This window comes from Aythya marila (assembly GCF_965140915.1).
Source record: "Aythya marila genome assembly, chromosome: 8".
NCBI lineage: Eukaryota > Metazoa > Chordata > Aves > Anseriformes > Anatidae > Aythya > Aythya marila.
The window spans coordinates 32,799,708-32,822,310 of NC_139049.1; the positions used below are offsets into that span (position 1 = coordinate 32,799,708).

The following is a 22,603-nucleotide window of genomic DNA, read 5'->3' on the forward strand; positions in this document are numbered from 1 at the left end:
TGCCCGTAGCCTGGAGGTTTTGCCGCTGGTAGGAACTGGGCCGTTCTGAAGCCGCTCCTGCCTCGGCCTTGGCCTCGCCGGCCCCGGAGCGGCCGCGGGAAGCGCCTCCCGCCCGCGGCCCCCGGCGGAGCTGTCCGGGCGGCCCGTGCTGAGCGGCCGGGCGAACTCCCCTAGTTCGCGGTTCACAAAGACATTTCAAAGCACATTAACTGAACTTTGGATTAAACTAGCTGGACATGCTCTAGGAGTGCATTTGATGAGCTCCAGACCCTCCCTAGGGGGTATTCAGTGCAGCCCAAAGCAAAAACCCTCCCAAATGCTTAGTAGGACTTGAATCTCACTATTTTACCCTATAAATCCAAAAGCATTAGTCCACATTATTTCCTAACAAAGGAGACTCCTAATGCAGAACGAATCTCCTGTGAAGAAAGGCTGAGAATGTTGAGGTTATTTAGCCTAAAGAGAAAGCTCCAAGTAGACCTTATAGCAGCCATTCAGCATTTAAAGGGGGCCTACAGAAATGATGAGGAGAGACTTTATCAGGGATGGTAGTGACAGGACAAGGGGTAATGGTTTTCAACTTAAAAAAAAAAAAAAAAAAAAAAAGAAGTAGGTTCAGTTAAATATAAAAAGAAATTCCTCACCATGAAGGTGGTGAGGCACTGGAAGAGGTCACCCAGAGAAGCTGTGGATGCCCCATCCCTAGAAGTATTCAAGACCAGGCTGTGCAAAAACCCCATCCAACCTGATCTAGTGGGAGGTTCCATGGCAGGGGGGTTAGAACCAGATGGTCTTTAAGGTCCCTTCCAACACAAACCGTTCTGCTATTCTATGATCCTAATGTAAACATTCCTTCAGTGTACTGATTTAGTCAGTCTCTCAGACTTAGGAATGTCTTCAACCCCATTCCAAGCTGTCTTTTAACCTCATGCAGACAACATTATTTACTTAATGAAGGGTTGTGGATCCTAATCTAGAAGGCACCTAGAAATAATGTCTCAATTCTGAGCACTATAGAATTTAAATACCATCCTGCAGCTAGTAAATACATTTAGTGTAACTTCCTTACAGGTGTTCAGGTACCTGACTCAGGCAGCCAGAGTTGCTTAACACCTATGACAGTATATATTTCCTATGACATTAGTTTTTAATATAGATTCTGAAGCCATCTACCCACCTTTAGAATTTTGTTTTGTGTGTAATTTTATTTAGAATACCCATAGTAAAAGACGTGCTGTTTACCAAAATTACTGTTTTTTAAAATTGGTTGAATATGTTTCCTTATACCACGGGGCTGTTGTAATGATAAACCATCTAAGGCATACCAAGTTAATGGAATACAGAAACCATATAAATAACATATATGCAATATATGAATAGAAAGTGTATTGTTTGGTATTTAATTCTCCACACCACAGTCAGAAACATGACGTATGGAACAGAACCCTATATACAAAAAGGAGCACAGAACACAGGTATTTAAAAGCCCCATAGCCACACAATCCAATGGTACAGTGTACTTTAAACTAGATTTAAAACAGGAAGTACATAAAAAATATTTATGAAGCACCCAGGTAGCAAAAAGTTAAAAATTATGCCTATGACATTTCCTCAATTACCCTTAAAGTACAGGGAAAAAATCCACTGATATTGGAATGAAAAATCAGTAGTCTGTGCACTAAGTTGACACTACTGACACGACTCCATTCAGTAAAGACCTGGAATTGTGCCAGGATAAATGCTATGCAACATTGCAACCACCCCCTGTTTCATTAGTTGATATCCATGAAAACAAACAAACAAACAAACAAACAAACAAACCACTCTTACACGGCTTGCTTCCTACTGAAGTGATTTTACTGTAATAAGTACCAATTCAAAAGTTGTAACTGTCAGTAACAAGACAAGACGTCAAGAATCAAACATACCAAGACAATAACAGTGCTAAAAATATTTGGGTCACCTTACTTTGAGCTGTTTTGCAAAATAAAGCATTATCCAAAATACAGCTCCCAGAGAAGTGTCTTATATTAGAGTAATTAAATTTATATATATATATTCCAAACAAGGTCATTCACAGAGACATCAAAGAAGCTATTTCTCTCTTGAAAGCATTATTTTAATAAAACCCTAGGTAACATTGATTTATTGCAGTGAAGCAATAATGTTCAAAAGACTGTATTTTATACATTGCAGTTAATTTACAAAATCAGTGCTTTTGTTTCAACATACAGCCAGAACTGACAGCATTCATAAACACATTTTACATGGCTATCAACATGATATACACATCACTACCACATCTCAAATGTGTTAAAGTTCATGTTTGTACTAAACTCAAGTTTTAAAAGCCTAGCTAAGCCAGTAGACTTTGTTCTTCTTTAATAAGGAGTTGGTAAGTTATTGGAATTAGACCAGTCCCAGGTACATGCTGTGGTTTGTGCACAGAACTGAAAATTGTGACAGACAGGAGCTGAGGCTGAGCAAAACCCATGCCCCAGTCCCAGTCATGCCCAAGTGCCTGGTACATATCTAAAATATAAAGTTATGGGTCCCTGAGGGGCAAAAATACTATAAATCGGCCACAAGGACTTTTCTGGTAACAGGGCTAAGATGTAGGTGGCTGGAAACAGCCCAGGAGACTCGGTATACAGAGAGCAAATGGGCTCTCTCTCGCCATCAGGCCACCGCACTTCGCAGGCGTTGGAAGGCGATGGAACACGCCATACCGTAGGTAAACGCCACAGCTGGCAGGAGGGCCTCAGCGACCACGGCCGGGCGCGTACAAACCGCTGCGCCCTCGCCTCCCTCTCCCCGCCGACCTCCGCCGCGGCCCGGACCGCAAACAGCCTGCAAGCCCCCACCCGACGCTCCAGGCGGGGACACTGCGGGCTTGCCGAGGGGAGCACCGCGGCGAGGCGGCCCCGGCCCCGGCTCCGGCCCCGAGCCCGCGGACCTTCCGCACCCGGGTCTCGGCCGGCGCGGCGCTGGCGCCCGCTCTCCGAGAGTCCCGCCCCGCCAGGCATCGCCGGGAGCTTCCCCGGCCGCTCGGCCACTCTTCCCGGGATGCCGGCGTTCAGAGCCGCTCGGGAGAACGGTCGGTCTGGGCCGGACCGGGCCGGGCGGCGACGGGATGCGGGTCCCAGGGAGGGCGAGACGGGACCGGGCGCTGCTGGCTGGGAAGGGCCGCACGCCGCGGCGGCGCTGGAGGGCGAGGGGCCGTGGGACAGGAGCGCCTTCGGCGGGGCCAAGGGCAGAGCCACGCTCCCTCCTCGACCGTCTCGCTGCCGGCCGTCACTGCCCACTCCTGGCCGTGAGGAAATCCGCGCTCAGTTCTGTTTTTCCTGCCTCTGCATTTTGATCCATCTGTTTACAGCCTTCATGGTCTCCCATGCTTTATTCTTTAGCTGAGTTGTTGCACAGCCCTGGGACTCTCCGTGCACCAAAAGGCATGCTGTGAAGTGTTTAGAAAAATATGTGTAGGTCTGGTGCCCTCTGCTTCCCACTTACATGGCGGAGACAGCTTCAAATTGTCAGGGTTTACAGTTAGAACATTTTATACAATGCATTTCTTTAAACGTGCTTAGCTGTTCTACCTATGCTATTCTTTTATATGTGCGGTATATAAAAGTTGCTTTTCTGAAGTACTGACATTCCCCTATAGAGTAAAAATACTGCTTATACAGAGAAGTTACTGAACCACCAGTAACCTCCTAGTTTCAAACTAGAAAGTAAAAATGATTCAAAACTCAGGTAGTACCTTGTTTAGTTTCTACGCTGGCCTTTTTTTCTGGTTTCCTCATTTCCAGAGTCATTTGTGAATTAGGTAAAAGTTGAAGGGTCCTCACCCAGAGCTCATCATCAACAAGTGTGGCCTAGCCCCAGGGTGACACAGCCTAAATGTCAAAAGTGTTTCCATGACAGTGTCATTTATGGAATAAAGCTCCATCTCAAGACAGTTGAGTGTTTCACAGATCAAACAAAATGCTTTAGGAAGGGGAAGCCCACAGACAGTTAATGCGTACCATAGGAGATTGGTATTTCAAGTCCAGCTTCCTGACATATTACCCCAGCAACAAACTGTTTTTGACAACTCTTATTTTTTTTGTCCTGAGTTATGTGATGGAGAATCAAGGTTAGTGACCTTACTTTATTGTCCTATCTTTTTCTGTGATGTACAGCTTTGTGAACAACTTCAGTAGTTCTTTTGACATTAAGGTAATAAAGATTGCTTCACTTGCATGTATGACATGCAAGTGATTGCTTCATTTGCATGTTCTGTCATACCCTTTTTCCGGACAGGAGGTTATTCCAGTGGTGATCTTGTCACTTTAATGGTCACATTTCTGATTGTGACAGAGCTTATGTACTAAACCAAGGAAATGCTGTGGTAGTTGCATTTGAGTGTCACTAGTAAACTTGTCATTGAATCTAAATGTCCCACTGAGTCAAACAATGGGAAAGTTGACAGAATAATAGATCGTCACCCAAATCTTACATGCTAAAAACTGATCCTTTGTCACTTGGTCACTTGTGCCACTCCAAGTATGAGTCCCACCTGTCCAATTCATATTTCTATTTGTGGGGGGAGTGATGATTTTTTTCAGAGTAACCTTCAGTGTTAACCTTGCATACGACTCTGGCAGGAAAAAACAACAGATGTATGTTCTCTATTGTAAAGTTGACAGCATCTTTCACATAGACATATCACCTTTAGCACTATTTTGAAATCAGTACTTTTTCTAGTTTAGACAAAAATATCTGATGACAAAGCTATGTTTGACTGTATCAAGGGCTGTTCCTTAAAAAAAAAAAAAAAAAAAAAAAAAAAAAGGTGAATACAATTATCTGTTTTTTTTCAACATCATCTTGTCTTTTTCTATATAAGGTATAAAATTCTGAAGCAACAAGGTCTTTCTTGTTTCTTGTTTTGTCTTCTTCCGTGTAACAGTGATAGTAGTGACACAACTCGAGTAAAGCAAGATACCATTTTTCAATGGCTGTGGTTCATGAAAACTCCAAATGAATAATGTATTGCCTACTGGAAAACGCAGTCCTGAACTATTAACAAAATCACTTAGCAGTTTAGCGTTCAGTTATGTCATAGCTTCTCCTTCTATGCCTAGCAGTGGTCTTCCTGCATTTCTTCTTTTAACTTTACAGATGTTTTTAGGATTTTCTGAAAATCCTTTTTTTCACTATGTTGAGATGCATTATAGCCTCTTGACTTTGTAACCAACTTGAATTTTTTTTTTTGTTTGTTTGTTTGTTTCTTTTTTGGTCCCGGAAGTGGTGGTTTGGATTGCCCTGGAATTGCCCTGGAAGGAACTGAGGCTTTTCTCTTTTCTCATCGTCTGGCAACTGGCAAAATTAAAGATAATATGGAATTTTGACCGTTTTTTTTTTTTTTTTTTTTTTTTTGTTTTTTTTTTTTAATTTAATAGAACTTACAAGCAGAAAGAGTTTCAAGCTGCTGCTCATAATAAAATTGTTGTGGAGGACACTATTCCTGTTGCTGCACAATGCGACAAAACTGGAGAGATGAATCTATCATACAGTACAGGGAAAATACATTTTTATCTTAATCTGAATAAAATTTAAAATGTTAACTGTGCTGAATTGGAAGGTAATTTTTCCTACTTCAGTATCCTCTCCCACTCATAAAATGGGCTTGTGAACTTGGTCTTATGAATTCACACACACCAGAAATCTGTGGTAAGTAAACATTCTCTTTAATCTGTAAAATAAAACAAAGAAAAGGCATTAGATAAGATTTACATGGGTAATTACGGATTCTACATAAAATGGTTGCATACTAACAATCCAAATTTAATCATTAGGAAAGTTAACACGTACAAGTGTTAGTAGGTGTGGATGTAATCAGGATGATTGCTAAATCATTGTGATTTACCAATTTATAAGCAGATTTTCTACCATGATTACAGCTGCCTAATGTTCCCGTCATGTGCTGCGTCAACTGATTAGGCAGAGAAATTGCAGGTCATATTTTGATCTAGTCTCTGACACAGACTGGAGCAATTTAAGAGTTTATTCAAGGACAGTTTTCCTGTTTAGATTAGGCACACTACAGCAGTACTTTGGCAGTGCTTAAATGTATGAGTAACCATGAAAAAATGTTAAATGATTCTCTATTTTGCATTTATATTATCTGAAAAAGAAAATGGGGAACTGTCTGTAGGAGTCTTTTTTTCAAGACTCATCAGAGTCTTTTATCTTCTATGAAAAATGAAATTAACAAGGTTAAGGAGCAAAGAGACAAAAGGAGCAATTGTGAAGATCACATTTATTCAGCCACAAATTCTAGGGAAACTTAAGGGTGAAATAGCTGGACTACTGCAGTGCAGAATCATTTGGTTATTAAATGAAAACTTACAAGGGGCAAGTTGGACACCATTGCTTTAAAGGGCCTCCAAGAGAGATCTGGAAAAAATATGTACTAGTAAGCCTGATAAACCACACAAATTAAGTGCAAGTATGAAGCACAGAAATATTGGACACAGATAAATGTGATGTGGATGTGCTAGAGAAGGGTTTCTGTCAAAGGAAGTCATACCTCATAAAATAATTGGAGTTTGCTGAGGCAGCGAATGAATGTGTGAACAAGGGATGCTTGGTTGATAGAAAATGCTTGAACTTCCAAAGTGAATTTGAAAAATCATCAGGTTTTGTAGGGAAAAGTGAGCAGCATGGCTTTTCTTTTTGGTCTTTGCTATTTGGAATATCTACAAATAATCTGGAAAAGGAGGTCAACAGTGAAGTGATAGTATTTACTGATAATACAAAGTTATTCAGTGTAGGAAAAATGAGGCTGGTGCAAAGAACTGCAGAAGGAGACTTTGTAACTATTTCTTCCAAAGGACTCTTACGAAAATTCTTACAAGTAGTCAAAAAAATTAAAGTGGTACATTTTTACCATTTTGTGCAACTTGTCCCATATTAATCTCACAGTAGCTGTGGAACTGTGGAATCTTGAAATTACCTGTTACTATTGTCAGAAAACTTTATTTAAAAAGTTTGCATGCGAATGTCTTATTAAACAAAGAGCACAATCAAAAGGTTATGGGGAAATGTGTTTTTCATAATTTCTGAGTAAATCACTGATATGTTTCACTTTAAACCCATTTTAGTAAATGAAATATTCCCACTGTAGGTGGTCTTGGCTGTAGCAGATTTGAAGTGTGCCTTATTATGGGAAGAGTTAGCTTATGGATGAACAAGGGTTCAAACTGCTATTGAAGCAAATTCCCTAGGAGAAAGTTCAACTTTTTCTTACCTCCTTTAAGCTACAGTCTGTGCACTTAAAAAAAGATGAATTAATGGTCTACATATTTTATTTCAGCGAATACAAGTAATCACTGCAGGAAATGAGCAGCAGCAGAAAAAATACTTAGGAAGAATGACAGAGGAACCAATAACGCATGCAAGTATAACTGCTACATTGTAGAATGTTCCTAAACACATGTTTCTAAATGTTTCTTTCTTAAACACATGTTTCTAAATGTTCCTTGGTGTTTATGACACCAAGTTAGGTGCGTGTGTCGATCTGCTCGAGGGTAGGAAAGCTCTGCAGGAGGATCTGGATAGGCTGCACCGATGGGCTGAGGTCAACTGCATGAAGTTCAACAAGGCCAAGTGCCGGGTCCTCCACCTGGGGTGCAATAACCCCAAGCAGAGCTACAGGCTGGGAGATGAGTGGTTGGAGAGCTGCCAGGCAGAGAAGGACCTGGGAGTGATGGTGGATAGTCGGCTGAATATGAGCCAGCAGTGTGCTCAGGTGGCCAAGAAGGCCAACAGCATCCTGGCTTGCGTAAGAAACAGTGTGACCAGCAGGGCTAGGGAGGTGATCGTCCCCCTGTACTCGGCTCTGGTGAGGCCGCACCTCGAGTGCTGTGTTCAGTTTTGGGCCCCCCGCTACAAGAAGGACATCGAGGTGCTTGAGCGGGTCCAGAGAAGGGCGACGAAGCTGGTGAGGGGCCTGGAGAACAAGTCCTACGAGGAGCGGCTGAGGGAGCTGGGCTTGTTCAGCCTGGAGAAGAGGAGGCTCAGGGGCGACCTTATCGCTCTCTACAGGTACCTCAAAGGAGGCTGTAGCGAGGTGGGGGTTGGCCTGTTCTCCCACGTGCCTGGTGACAGGACGAGGGGGAATGGGCTCAAGTTGCGCCAGGGGAGTTTTAGGTTGGATCTTAGGAAGAACTTCTTTACTGAAAGGGTTGTTAGACATTGGAACGGGCTGCCCAGGGAAGTGGTGGAGTCACCATCCCTGGAAGTCTTTAAAAGACGTTTAGATGTAGAGCTTAGGGATATGGTTTAGTGGGGATTGTTAGCGTTAGGTCAGAGGTTGGACTTGATGATCTTGAGGTCTCTTCCAACCTAGTAATTCTGTGATTCTGTCTAAACTTTTTTTTTTTTTTTTAATGTCTACTCACAGCTTAGCCCATTTTGGTTTGTAAAGAAACAGTAACATTTGTAGAAAGTCAAGGAATATTTAATCAGACACATTCAGTAAGGAAATAGTAAATAGTACCTGGAAAACCATCCTAATTCACTCACCAAAAATTAATACTTGTTATTTCCCTTTCAAGTGGAGATGTAGGAGTTTAAGAGAAATACAAGGTTTGTATAAGCAGAACTTCAACTCAAATGGGAATTAAACCGTATTTGTAAATGTTACAGAAGAAAACATTATTAAACAGTGAGGGTGGTTAAACACTGGCAGAAAGTTGCGCAGAAGTGTTGTGGAATCTCCACCTGCGGAAATACTCAAAACTCAACTGGACGTGGTCCTGCTCTAGGTGACCCTGCTTAAGCAAGCATAAGGGCTGCACTAGATGATCTCCAGAAGTGCCTTGAAACCCCAACAGTTCTGTCAATTCATTTGCAATTTCTCACCAAAATGTTCTTGCTTCAGTGTGGTCTTTCATCCGTTACCTGAATTTAGTGCTACATGATACAATTGTTGTCCACAGGTATGAGTTTTGCATTGCTTATTTCTCAGGTAGGCTTCCTGGGAAATTAGTTCCTTAAATAATTTTTAAGCATTATAAATCAGCATCCTATTTACCACAGGAAGATTAACAATGTAGCATCCTGGTTAAGCGTTATACATAATTTTTCTTGGATGGTCTCAAAATGCTGTTGCAGCCCGATATGGTTCTGTCTCCCACACGTGCCTTCAAATCAAACATAGAATGGCTCAGGTGGGAAGGAACCTTAAAGATCATGTAATTCCAACCCCCTTGCCATAGGAAGGGATGCCACCTAGTAGATCAGGTTGCTCAGGGCCTCATCCAATTTGGTCTTGAACACCTCCAGGGATGGGGTATCCACAACCTCTCTGGGCAACCTGTGCCAATGCCTCACCACCCTCTAAGGGAAGAATTTCCTCTTAACCTGTAATCTAAATCTAAATCTAAATCTAAATCAACATAAGAGTAGAGGGGACAATCACCTCCCTCAGACTGCTGCCCACTCCTCTTTTGGTGCAGTTGTAATTAACAGCATGGTCATATCGGTTTTAATTATGAAGCAAAGGTTTGTTTGTTCGTTTGTTTTTTGAATGAATGAACTTTTCCTATACCTGTCCTGTGGTAACCCAATTCTCGCATTTGCTTTTCCGTAGAACCGAGGTGCCAGACAGAAACCGAAGTTATTTCTGAACACTTGCTGTGTTTACCTCGACGCAAGGAAGTGCGCGGTTGGAATTACCACGCTGCAGATTTACGCCCAGCGTTGCTTCAAGATAACCTTTGGCTGCGGCGAGCCCGAACGCCACCGCTCAGACACCAAATCCGGCTGCCTCAGCCGACCGTAGCGAGAGCCGGCCTCGGCCTCGGCACCGGCACCAGGCGACCGCCCCGCCCCACCCCGCCCCGCCCCGCCCGCGGGTCCTAGCCGCGGCCCTGCCCGCCCACCACGGGGACTGGAACGGCCGCCGCCCCGCCGGGAGCGGCCGCGCTAGGCTCGGGCAGCTGAGGGTCTCCGCGCGCCCGGCCACAAGGCGGCGGCGCCCTGCCGTACCCCTGGCGCGGCCTCGGCCCGGGCGCGCGGGGCCGTTGGCGCGCGGCCCGGGCGGCAGCTCGCGGGCAGCTACAGGGGGGCCTCGCCGGGCCATACTTGATGCCCCGCCCCGCGCTGCAGCGCCCTTTCCGGCGCGGGCAGCGAGCATGGTGGGTGTCGGGCGCGGCGCGGCGGCGAGCGAGCCCGCGTCGAGGGTGGCGGCGCCCTTGGTGTGGCGCGCGCGGCTTTCTGGCAGCGCCTCTGCTTGGCATTACCGTGGGGCCGGCGCGGGCGAGCGGCCTTGCGGGCCTCGGGGCCGGCGCCGTTGGCGCTCACCGCTCCGAGTCCGGGGGTGTCGCGGGCCGGGAGCGCGCCTGGCGCCCGCCCGAGGCGGGCCGGGTGATAGCCCGGCGCCGGGCGCGGCAGGGCTGCCCCGAGCGGCGGCCCGGCGCTGAGGGCTCTCGGGGCCTGTGTCGGGCCTGGGAATCGCCTTAGGGGCGCGGCGCCCTTCCGGCGCGTGGTGAAGGGCTCGTTTTGCGCGTTGAGTTTATCGCTGGTAAACTAACGGCTTTTCTTAGCGTTATTTAAAAAAAACTGTTAGCCCCCTTCCTCTAGGAAGGATTTAGCTGGACGGAGAAGTGACAGGAGTGAGATGGGATCAACCCCATGCTCAAAGTACACCAGGAAGTATTTCTTTCTGCTACCAGTTGACTAAGCTATACCTAAACGTCAAGAGATGCTATAATGTCTTGAACTGGCCATACAACTGACCCTTTGTTGGTACTTTCTAAAGGGGACACCGCAGAAGGATGTTGTAATAAAACCTGATGCCCCGAGCACGTTACTTTGGGAGAAACATGCAGACTACATAGCTTCGTATGGGACAAAGAAAGATGATTATGTAGGTACCAATTTGTTTTAGCACAGTTGTGGTTTTATTAACAGTAGTAATCAGCCTTATTTACTTGTTTTGAGTATGGATTAAATGTGTATTCACGTGCCAATTGTTTATTGCCCTGCGATCCAAAGTGTAAGAGGAAAAACGCTTTATTGATTTTCCCAGGTCTGTGATGAGTTTTGGCATGTATTATCTGAGCATAAATGTGAAGATTATTGATTTAGCTCTAGAATTACTCTGAGACCTTGGAAGTGTACTACTTGTTGCTCCTTCTTCCTTTAGAATGCACAAGGAGTATATGTATATTTGCATGTGTCTGCTTCATAGGACAGTGTACTGAGTCTTAGTACAACACGGCTTTGTGCTGACTGGGCATGATGAACACTTCAACTAGCATCGCTTCTGTAGGTGTCAGTCATTGGATGCAACCCACGGGAATTGGATTCCATTTGGTGAAAAATGTCAGTAACTGCATATGTTTGGGAGAAAGAAAAGTTACAACTATCTTTATTGTCCACAGAATACCTTAATGTCGTTCCTGTAGTTATACATGCCACCTAAAAAAACTGCACGAAAAAAGTAATGCTTACAGGTAGTATAGGTGATGTAACCAATGTTTAGGTAAAAAGTCAATTTCTAGTGAAAGTTCAGGTAGTGGCACTTGTCAGGGAGTTTCATTAAATGATAGATTTATTATTTTTGAAACTTGTTGGGTGGTGACTTAAGTGGTAGCATGGATGCCAAGAGAATAATGCATGATCTGAAGTGAATTGGTGGCTTACTACTTGAATGTGTTTTAACTTGGCATTTAGCTTGATGGCCATAAACTAGAAAATCTAGGGAAGGAGGAGAATGAAGTATATTCACAAACATACGTTATATATGGAGTATGGGGGCTTGCTACATACGAAGTTTTTTATGGGATGGAAAATATTTAGCCTATTATAAACTGTAAATGTTAAATGTACTTTCATTTCCTATTTTGATGATGTACTTATCTGATTAAGAACTAAAATAAAGCACTTCTTAGGAGTACTGTATGTCGGAGTATTTGAGGATGAGTGGTGTTTACTGGGGGCTGACAGCCATGGATCTCATGGGACAGCTGCACCGAATGAACAAAGAAGAAATTCTGGATTTCATCAAATCTTGTCAACATGAATGTGGTGGAATAAGTGCCAGCATAGGTCACGATCCTCATCTTCTGTATACCCTGAGTGCTGTCCAGGTAAAAGTAACAGGGTAACTGTAGAAACAACTATTTGTAATTAATAATTTTAATGATGGCAGATTTAGGAGCCAGGTGCTATTTGATATTAATGGCAAAAACTATTTCAGTACCTTATTTTAAAAAAGTATAATGAACAAAATTTTAGGATTTAGCTGTGTCACTTCTTTAAAAAATTGTCAGATTTGATGAAGTTGTGATGGTAATGTTCATTTACTGGTGACTTTGCATTCTTGAAAAATTTTGTAACAGTCATCTTGAAATATTTCTTAGCTATAAGTTTTAATTAATTTTGGATTTTATAAGCTCTCAATAGACTATATTGAGGTGTGAAAGATGTGTATGGCCAGAGGAATTATTTATTTATATATATATATATATATATATATATATATATATATATATATACATGCTCAAAAGTGTGTCTCTTACTGTTGCGTGTATACATACATATACATGTATAATACGTACAGTTGCTACATATTACAACATAATTAGGTAATATTACACAAATGTGTTTTACATAAAGGTGTATAACTAGCGTGTTTACATTTTAGTACTATGCAAATGACATGTTATAGTAGCTAGTTCTCACTGTGTTCTTCAAATCTGCTTTTTTTCTGTATAGCTAAAATGTCATAGCAGTCCGCTACACGTTGTATTTGATGCGTGCCCCTTCCTTGAGGGAAAAAAAATATTGTCAATCTTTTTTCACCATAGCAGTCTCCATTGTAGATTTAATTTCTCACCATCTAGTCTTTTTTCCTTCTTATGTAAGCTGCAGCGGAAATAGTATGTAGAGGTGCAAACGCTTGTAAACAATTGCTGGTTTGCTTGTGCAGTATACCTCTAGTCTAGTCTCTGTGAAGAGATATTTATATATTGTTACAAGTAAGTTAACACTATTTACCTGGTTTACATTATTAAAACATCCTGTTTTAAGAAGAAAATGTTTCGGGTTCTATGGTGTTTGATTTGAAACCCATAGGTAGGACAGAAAAACGTGTTCTTGGGTCAGTGATGATTGTTGGCATGTATTATCTGATCTAAAGTTGATGTTTATCACCACTTTAGCTCTAGAATTACTCTGAGACCCAGGAAACTAGAGTTTCTTTAGGCTACGGCCTTTGAGCTTTTCCAAACTCTCCGATCAAATTCCTTTCACAAAGCCTAATAAGATAGGGCTAATAGGGCTGCTACTAAGATGGTGAAGGGCCTGGAGGGGAAGATCTATGAGGAGTGGCTGAGGTCACTTGGCCTGTTCCTCCTGGAAAAGAGGAGGCTGAGGGGAGACCTCATTGAGGTCTACAGCTTCCTCACGAGGGGGAGTGGAGGGGCAGGTGCTAATCTATTCTCTAGTCACCAGTGATAGGACCCAAGGGAATGGTGTCAAGCTGTGACAGAGGAGGTTCAGGCTGGGTATCAGGAAGAGGCTCTTCACTGAGGGTTGTCGTACACTGGAACAGCCTACCAAGGGATGTAGTCATGGCACCAAGCCTGTCGGAGTTTAAGAAGTGTTTGTACTGTGCTCAGTCATATGGTCTGAATTTTTGGGTAGACCTGTGTGGTGCCAGGAGTTGGACTTGATGATCCTTACGGGTCCCTTCCAACTCAGGATATTTTACGGTTCTGTGAAGATATATGGAGAAGGGGGTACATTTTGAGGTTGTTTATGTTTGTGTTAGAGAAGTATAGTTCTTGGATTAATACCTGATATTACTAGGAGGTATTTTGATAATAATGCACCTCTCGACATGAAGAGTTGAAAATTACAAATGCCTGGTTTGAAATTTTTACACATAACCAGCATGTTGCAATGAGCATGCATACTCTCAGTTCATAAACACCATTTAGTGCTATTTACACATCCAGAATATTTAAAGGGTCACACCATGTCTTCCTTTGATCACAATGAGTGGTAATGTGTTCAGATTTCCTTTTCAGGGAGCATGCTAGGGTATTATATTTTCTGATGGAGTTATATAGTGTTTTGTGTTTTTTCTGCTCAAAATGATGTGGTTTACTGGCTCAAATCAATGCTAGCGCAGAGATCTTTGTATTTCCTAGTATGAACTTTATTTTTCCTCCAGAATATATTAATTGTGCAGTTTGTGTCTTCATATTGTTCATATTTTTTATTGATTTGTTACAATTTGATATTACATTTAAAATTTGAATGTAGGACTTTTTTAAAAAAAAAAAAAAAAGACAACAAAACCAAGCTAACTATTAGAACTATTAGAAATTAATCTCTGCTAGCAGGCTTTGGCTGTAAGTGATATTACTGGCTGTTTAAATTGCATATGTACGAATAGCAGCGTTGCACAAACTGCATGCTTAGAAGTCTAAGGTGTTATCCCATCACACATTTCACCTATAATCAAATAAATCTGTTGTCTTACATAACGCTAACAAAAATAAATAAACCTGGTTATGCTTTAAAAGGGTGAGCTGGAAGCTAGGAAGTTACAAAGCATGGAGTTCAGCTTGAATTGTCTATATTTTAATTTCAGAAGTTTTTTGCTAGTGATAGATGAACTGCAGAGCATCAAATCTAATTTTAATAAATCTTAGCAAATATTATTTATAATCAGTTAGTTTAAGTCTCTTACAAGTCCAGAAACTGTTTTTAATAAACATGTTCGACAAACCTTTGCTTCTCTTTGATTTTTACTGTGGCTTTCTTTCCAGATTCTTATCTTATATGATAGTCTCCATGTCGTTGATGTAAATAAAATTGTTGAATATATACAGAACCTGCAAAAAGAAGATGGATCATTTGCTGGAGATAAATGGGGTAATTTTTAGATCTTTAAAATTAAGCAGCTAGGTTGACATGTGTAAGTCTATGAACTTAAGTGATCTTGGATGATGTTTTTGCTTGAACACTTATTTCCTGAGTTATGAAAGAGGAGGTTTTGTGAAGAATGAAGTCTTGTTTTATTCATTTCTGAAGGATTCTACACTTGAGTTTCATTCATATTAAAAAAAAAATATATATATATTTTTTTCCAGCTGTTAAAGTAGAAAACATTTGGGCACTTCTAACTGACAGTACTTTCATACATCGGATACACCGTTCCCTAAGGAATATTTTATGCTTGCTATTTCATAACTCACTTATGACCTTTATCTGTCGTACATTTTTCACCACATAAGAACGAGGAAAAAAGCCTGCTTTTCTTGTTTCTGCACATAAGTTACTTATGAACAAAGCTGGTAACTTTTAAGCTGTAGCATAATCATTTAGTTGCTTTAAAAATACTTATTCCTGTGGAAAGCTTAAGTTGTAATAATAGGTTGCATATCATTTGTTACTGTTCTAGTAAAATTCATCAGCTAATATCACAGTAGTATATCTGTGCTACTGTAAAGTTAGCTTTTAGGCTCTGTGTTAAAACCTATTGTAGTTTGCTGCCTCCTTTTGGTTAAAGTACTGAATCAAATTTGTGGAATGCACATACCTGATGTAGTACAGAACAGTGTGGATTCATTTTACTAGTTTGTAGATTTAAGAAACTCCCGTACCAGTTTGACAACAACAAAAAAAGGGCATTTGTTAAACGTTTGTGCCTGGATTACGTTTTAAGTAGTGACTTAAAATACTAATTTTCCACTGTGTGTTTTAGGAGAGATATATTATTACAGACTTTCTCAGCAATAGGTGTGACTTTTTGGTTTTACTTCCAGGTGTAAGTATGTTAAAGAAAATTTGAAGTTCTAGTCACTTTTGATCTAATAACAAAAATGATGCCTACATAAGGATCAGAGAGCATGAAATGTAGAAGGCAAATCAAGAGTTGTCTTTTTTTTTTTTCTTTTTGAGTTCATTGCTCTGCCATTATCCAGTAGGGCAGCAGAGAATTTGTTTGCTGTTCTGTGCAGTGAACAGATCATTTGACTTGTAACATGCACTTTGTAAATTGAGGAAATAATCAAGGGTTGTAAAAGGAAAGAGTATGGGGACATTTTGGTCGATCTGTGTTGCTGTTTGCATATTTGTTCCATATTTTCCATGGTGATTTTAAAAGTACTGTTGTTAGTCATAAAAATGTCATTCTGAACTTCTGTATTTTAGGAGAAATAGATACAAGGTTCTCCTTCTGTGCTGCAGCAACTCTTGCACTTCTGGTAAGTCCTAAATCATCACATGAACAAGTACAATGTTTTATTATTGGTGTATAGCTGAAGTTTCTGTTGATCAGCCGTGCTGAACATACAATGTATTAGTCGGCTTTGTGACTTGCAGGGAAAACTGGATACTATTGACGTGGGGAAAGCAGTAGAATTTGTTTTGTCCTGTATGAACTTTGATGGAGGATTTGGCTGTAGACCGGGTTCTGAGTCACATGCGGGACAGGTAAGTTTTATTTTACATGGAAGTGTTTTAAATTAGTGAGCATCACGTAGTACCTGTAAGTGCTTGGTTTTTGACATCTATCATTTTTTATTGATGTCAATTGATGAACCTGTATTGTTTCTCAAGTGTTCATTTCTAGTCCCTTAGTTGAATTAAATGAACAAATAGGTAGATATGAGAAGCTAGGTTTACTTTAATGGAAAAGTAGAACTTTTCTAAAAAGTGAAATGTGCTTATTTTATGTCATGTTTGTATCACGTTTTCAGGACTATATTCTTCAAGATCTTCCTGCATTTAGTCTGTTAAAGTGTTCAGTTTTTAAATATACAAAACACTTATGTCTGTAATTTTAGATCTATTGTTGCACAGGATTTCTGGCTATTACGGACCAGTTGCATCAAATAAACGCTGACTTGTTGGGTTGGTGGCTTTGTGAACGTCAGTTACCTTCTGGAGGTCTCAACGGACGACCAGAGAAGGTATTAGGTGGCTTCTTCTGTTTGTTCAAGGCTTAATCGGGACTATTTTTCTAAAGCTGATGGCTTTCTGGGAAATGTCATGACTTTTTATGAAATGTTTTGTAAATTCCTCAAAGGATTTGATTCTCCATTTTGTCAGTAGCGCTTGCGTGCTCCTTTGTTTTTTATAGTTCAGGAACGTATGCACTAAAGTATGTCTTGCTGACCACTGCAACCAGTGTCCTATTAAATCAGTGTTTGGGTATTTTATGACACTGGGAGTGATGCCTTCCATAGGATTTGTATAAAAAACAGTGCTTTACTGGATGTTAATCCTGGGTATAATTGTGTTTCCTGTCACAGTAAGAAATTGGTGTAACCTGGAATAATCTCCACTGGCAAAGAGACAACTTCCCCCCCCCCCTCAAAAAAACAAACAAACAAACAAAAACAAAACACTGGTTGATAAGAAGATTGTTCTTACTTACAAAAAAGATGCTGTAGATTTTTAGCCTTTCCCACACAAGGTGAAGACTGTTCCACACATTCTTGTGCTTTCTTGGAAAGGCAAAGAGATTATGTAAAAAGAGACTGCATTGAGTAGCTTGCTTCTTACACATCCAGAGAAATTCTTAAGTCTTGTTTCTATACAATGTTGTTATGATAGCACAGCTAGGAGTTTACAGAATCACCAAAAAAAAAAAAAAGGCAACATCAAGTTTAAAACAAAATTGAATAATACTGTTTCTCTGTTTGTCAGTTACCTGATGTATGCTATTCATGGTGGGTTCTAGCATCTCTGAAGATGATTGGTAGGCTACATTGGATTGACAGAGAGAAACTGCGCAGCTTTATTTTGGCTTGCCAGGATGAGGAGACAGGAGGATTTGCTGACAGACCAGGAGATATGGTAAATAATTCTCAATTTAAATAAAGTTTACTTCATAGAATTTTTAAACTTAAAAATCATGTTTCATGTTTGAATGTAACTTGTGATCCAGGTTTGAGCATTTTGCAGAGCTGCAGCAAATGCTGTAGTTGGGAAAGGATAAGGTAGCGTTGCTTTAGAAGGCTTCCATGGGGAGCACATGCAATTTTTATATTGCACTTGCTCTGGAGTATCACTCACTGAAGTCAGCTGTGGTTCACATACCACACTGTCTCACAAGACCACTTAGAAGATCTTGCTAAAAATACTGGCTTGAGTTTTTTAAACAATTTGCAAGCATCTAGAGACCACAAGTTGTCTTCAAATCTCGTGGTGCTTTTGCCTGATCCATGTAAGTCAGTGCTCAGAATCCCTAAATGCCACCAAATAAATCTTCTCACTGGCATTGCCCTAAGTGAGGGAGGAAGAAACTTTGATAACATTATGAAGATGCTGCTGGTATGGATTTTTTCCTTTTCTCTGACCCAGTACTCTCTCCTGAAAGAGCGATTATGTTTTAGCTAGTCTGTTTTCTGTGGTTTCAAGTAATCGAGACTGTATAGGTAAAATGGCAAATAGAGACCATATCTTCAAAGGGTCAAATAAAATTTATTATGAGATTGTAGTGCAACTACTCTAGAACACTTGGCTGCTTATTTGTAAAAGGTTGGGGGAAATCTTAGCTATTTTTATTACAGCTGTCAATGTCTTTCCTCCACAAATGCATTAACATGGTTAATAGTTGATGATCTTAGAGGTCTTTTTCAACCTAAATGATTCTGACTCTAAGAACTGGAGTAGCTTTCTGTTTCTTTGTGAACTGATACACCCTTCCCACTTGGAGGAGAGAGAAATCTCTTTAACTCTGGTCTGTCATTTGGAAAATATTTTGATATTGTTAACATTGATAGGTTTTCATATGTCTAAGGAACTTGCAGAAAGACTCTTCAGAATGCTCCAAGAAAAGCTTGGTACTTATCTTAATGCATTTGTGGCTTTGAGATTAAACTTAAGTTATTTCTGATGTGCTAGAAGAACAAATTTGCAGAGTTTTCTGTATCTAGTGCTGTCACCTTTTTTGGATATTATTAGTCTTTTTTATTATTTTTGCCAGTCTTTTTTTTTTTTTTACCATATCTTGTTGAAATATGGGCACTTCCATAAAAATGTCAATGTGTGCAGGTTTTGGCATTGCCCCTGTGGGATTTAATTCCTGACAGATCCTTTTTTTTTTTTTTTTTTTTTTTTTTTTTTTAAATCTAGATCGTAGTGTTTAACATTGATTGTATTTCAGATTTTGAACCACTTGTCATCTTAAGTTCCAAGCAACCAGTTCTTGGTAACTTAATTTAGTGGTAGTACTTAACCTGCTGAATTATAATAAGAGCTAGTTATCCTGTTTGTATTTTTGCTTGAAAAAAATGCAGAAAGCAGCGGAGGATGACAGCAGTAGCTATACTTCCTAAGAATAGTCTGTTCATAAATAGGTAGAATTTGTCATTTAATTTGCAAACGTATTGGTTGGAAATAAGTGCCTTTCTAGGCCTGCCCGTCTGTACAAGGAAAGTCTCTCACGTGTCCTCAAGTGTACTTGATTATTATTTTGTGTACTTTTTTCTTAACCCTTTCTATAATTTTGGCAAGAAACAAATAAGCATATATGTCTATGTGCTTTGGCCATACCTGTAATGTGGTTGCAAAACTACTGAGGAACAAGGCTTGTTATGCTAGTATAGTTTCAACCTTTTAGGCTGTCATGCAGTTGGGGCTTGTGTATATGAATGTAACATGGTAACTAGCTCAGTTTACTGCAGCATAGAACCTTTGCAAGAAGATCTAGAAGTTCCATTAATACAAACAGAATGTATGGTGCACCATGTATCACAGGTAATTTTGGATTTGATCTCATAGAATGGCCAGTTAACTCCACTGGCAGGATGCTTATGCAATGAGACTGAGTAGTCTGCTGCAGTTAGGTGATGATGCATGCTTTTGGGGAAACTTCATAAAGTGAAGAAATACTTTGGTATCAAATAACTGGTGCACTTTTATTTTTCCTTCTTTGTGTTTTTTCTTTTCACTTTTATAGCATAGTAGGTTGCTGCTCTCAAGATTTTTACAGCACAGCTCTTTATTCAGAGACCATTAAACAGCATTATACTGTTGCTGAAGACCCAATGGGGAATTTATGGAAGCAATACTTGTAGATGATTGTATTTGCCTATTAAATTTTTTTTGTATTTGCTTCTGCTATCCAGTTGTTAACGGAGACATGTCTGCCTCTCTGGGTAGATCATACTATCTTAACTCTGCATACTGTGGGAGTTGTGCTGTTGTATGTTGGTGGGCAATACAAGTGACAGTTTGCAGCTGTGTAGTGTCGTCTTCCACCATACAGGCTTACAGTTCTCTTGCTAACAAACAGAAGCTTCATCCCATACAAATGAAGAAAATAATGGTCTTTTGGAAATGGACACAAACTTTCTTTCTTCTCCCAGGTGGATCCATTTCATACTTTATTTGGAATTGCTGGACTATCCTTACTAGGAGAAGAACAAATTAAAGCTGTCAATCCTGTATTCTGTATGCCAGAAGATGTCCTACGAAGAATAAATGTACAGCCTGAGCTTGTGAGCTAAGCCTCAGAGACAGAAGGTTGATGATGCTCTGTTGTTTTGGTTTTACTGATTGGAAGTCATCTCTGAAGCTTAGCATATTATTCTTTGAGATGTGTTTACTATAGTAAAGCAGTAGCTTTACTGTTAGCTTTGTCACTTTGTAAACTGTATCAGAACAAGCTTGTTCTAATAACCTGAGTGTAACATGTTCTTCGGTTGTATATATAGAGGTGTAGAAACGTTTCTAACCTTTATTTAAATATATGGACCTTGGGAGTTTTTATTTGAATAATCAAGTCAAAGCAATAGTTTGGTTTAATTTCTTCTGTTCCTGCAATATCAACCACGGTAGTATCTGTCTTTACATAAGCATACTTTGATGGTGGATCACACAAAGCACTTTAAATGAATATGGGGAAAACCCCTTAAGCCATGTATGTAATGTCACACATGCGTGTATTTAATTCTGCATGTTAATGCTTGCTATCACTTTTATATACTGAGATGCAAGCTTTTACTTCTGATAGTAATTGATACCAGTGAAAACAACAACAAGTTCTATTAAATAAAAACATTTTCAGTTATTGATAGATGAAGTCCCTTTAGGCAAAATTTCACCGATACTTTAAATGGAAGATACCTTGAGTGTACATATAATGAAAATCACTAACAGTAATCATTCTAGAGAAAGTCTTTAGAGGACAGTGACTTGCAGCTGAATATAATGTTGTTCCTAAATTTGTTGCTGTTGGATTGAAATTCTGCTTTTGTAGATTTTGAAACAACACTTCATTATGGTGTAATTGAGAATAAAATTAGCCATGGGAAATATTTCTCTGAAGGATGAAGTCCTTTTTGTCTTTGCAGAAACCTGTTACTTTACATCTACCATGCATTGGCTGAGACCGAATGGTATTCTGGTACACAGTAAAAGGTAGTTCTGTAGAAGTCTTTGATAGTCTCTGTCTATACATGTATGCTTAAGGGAGGTCTAAAGCTGGTTCAACAGTTTTAAAACCAAGTGATTAGTTTTATCTAGCCTATTCACGTTAGTAGAGAGTAAGAACAGAAATAGACACTAACTTTTTGGTAGACCTCTACTTGTACAGCAATTCAAAGAGAATGAGTTCACATATGAAGAGGATGTTCACATATGTTTTTTTTTCTAAACCTTTATTTCTCCAAAATCTTTTAGATGAGGTTTAAAAACAAAACAGAAGCACTTTACTTTTAGCCGTCCAGTTTCCTGATGAATTATTTGGTCAAAGGCTGGAATTTTTTTCAGACTTTGGGGGGGAAAAAAAAGTCATGGTAGGCTTTTTGTTGAGTGCAAGGGAATAAGAGCACTGATCTTTATTTGTAAAGTCAAATAGAAACTTAAAAAAACACATTCCAGGTTACCTTTGCAAGTACCACTTGTTCATCAAAGTGGTCACTCTTCAGTAGATAGGAATTTGCTGATTTTTCTCCCATGATGCATAAATATAATAGAATTATCTTCAGAATTTCTAGTCTAGTGTAGACTGAGACACCCTGGGAATTAGTGTGTGGGTGATACTGCATGACAGTGTAGAACACTAGGTTGGAATCCTATTAATGTTGGAATTTTTCTCTGAAGGAGATGTGGTCAACTTCAGTTGTTAAATCAACTGTAATTCTTGAAGATCTCCTTAAACAGATTACAGATTAAAGAAGATCGCATGTACACAAACTAAGAACTTAAGAATTTTCTTCCATTTTTTACTTCTTTATAAATATTCAGTATGTAGAAAGTGTCATCACATTTTTTTGTGCAAACAATCACTTTTTTGCTAAATGTACTGTGGAAAAATACCTTGCCCAGTGTGCGATCTTAAAAAGACTTAAATATGTAATTTTGGTATAGAGTACATTGTTACAAGTCTACCTCTGTTTTGTTAAATGTATTTCTTGACTTGTCTGAGCTTATGTACTTGCAAACACTGCAATAATTAATTTGCTATTCTCAGTCTTCAGTTGCAGGTCCTTTATTAAAGGCTTCCAGAAATTTGCACTTTCATAACACTTTTTTCTGTGTATTTCTTTGTGGGAATGTCCTGACATATCTTCATATTTAG

General features: G+C 40.0%; 1 protein-coding gene across 2 annotated transcripts; it reads left to right on the forward strand.

The window, feature by feature from the left end:
• The first annotated feature begins 9,960 nt into the window (after nt 1-9,960).
• Nucleotides 9,961-22,542, forward strand: RABGGTB (Rab geranylgeranyltransferase subunit beta). 2 transcript variants are annotated; one of them, XM_082766435.1, is made up of 9 exons: nt 9,961-10,187; nt 10,811-10,918; nt 11,946-12,143; nt 14,835-14,940; nt 16,222-16,274; nt 16,393-16,503; nt 16,857-16,982; nt 17,722-17,871; nt 20,388-22,542. In XM_082766435.1, exons 1-9 carry the CDS (start codon nt 10,185-10,187, stop codon nt 20,526-20,528), a joined length of 996 nt encoding a protein of 331 aa, XP_082622561.1. In that variant the 5' UTR covers nt 9,961-10,184; the 3' UTR covers nt 20,529-22,542. The 2 variants fall into 2 exon arrangements, with proteins under 2 accessions (XP_082622561.1, XP_082622562.1); XM_082766436.1 differs by lacking the exon at nt 9,961-10,187 and adding an exon at nt 11,243-11,376 and having other exon boundaries at nt 10,225-10,918.
• Nucleotides 22,543-22,603: the final 61 nt, after the last annotated feature.

Bases quoted from the DNA above. Each gene is read 5' to 3' on its own strand.
- RABGGTB (XM_082766435.1), top strand. The intron at 12,144-14,834 runs GTAAAAGTAACA...CTTTCTTTCCAG, and splicing joins ATACCCTGAGTGCTGTCCAG to ATTCTTATCTTATATGATAG. The intron at 17,872-20,387 runs GTAAATAATTCT...TTCTTCTCCCAG, and splicing joins CTGACAGACCAGGAGATATG to GTGGATCCATTTCATACTTT.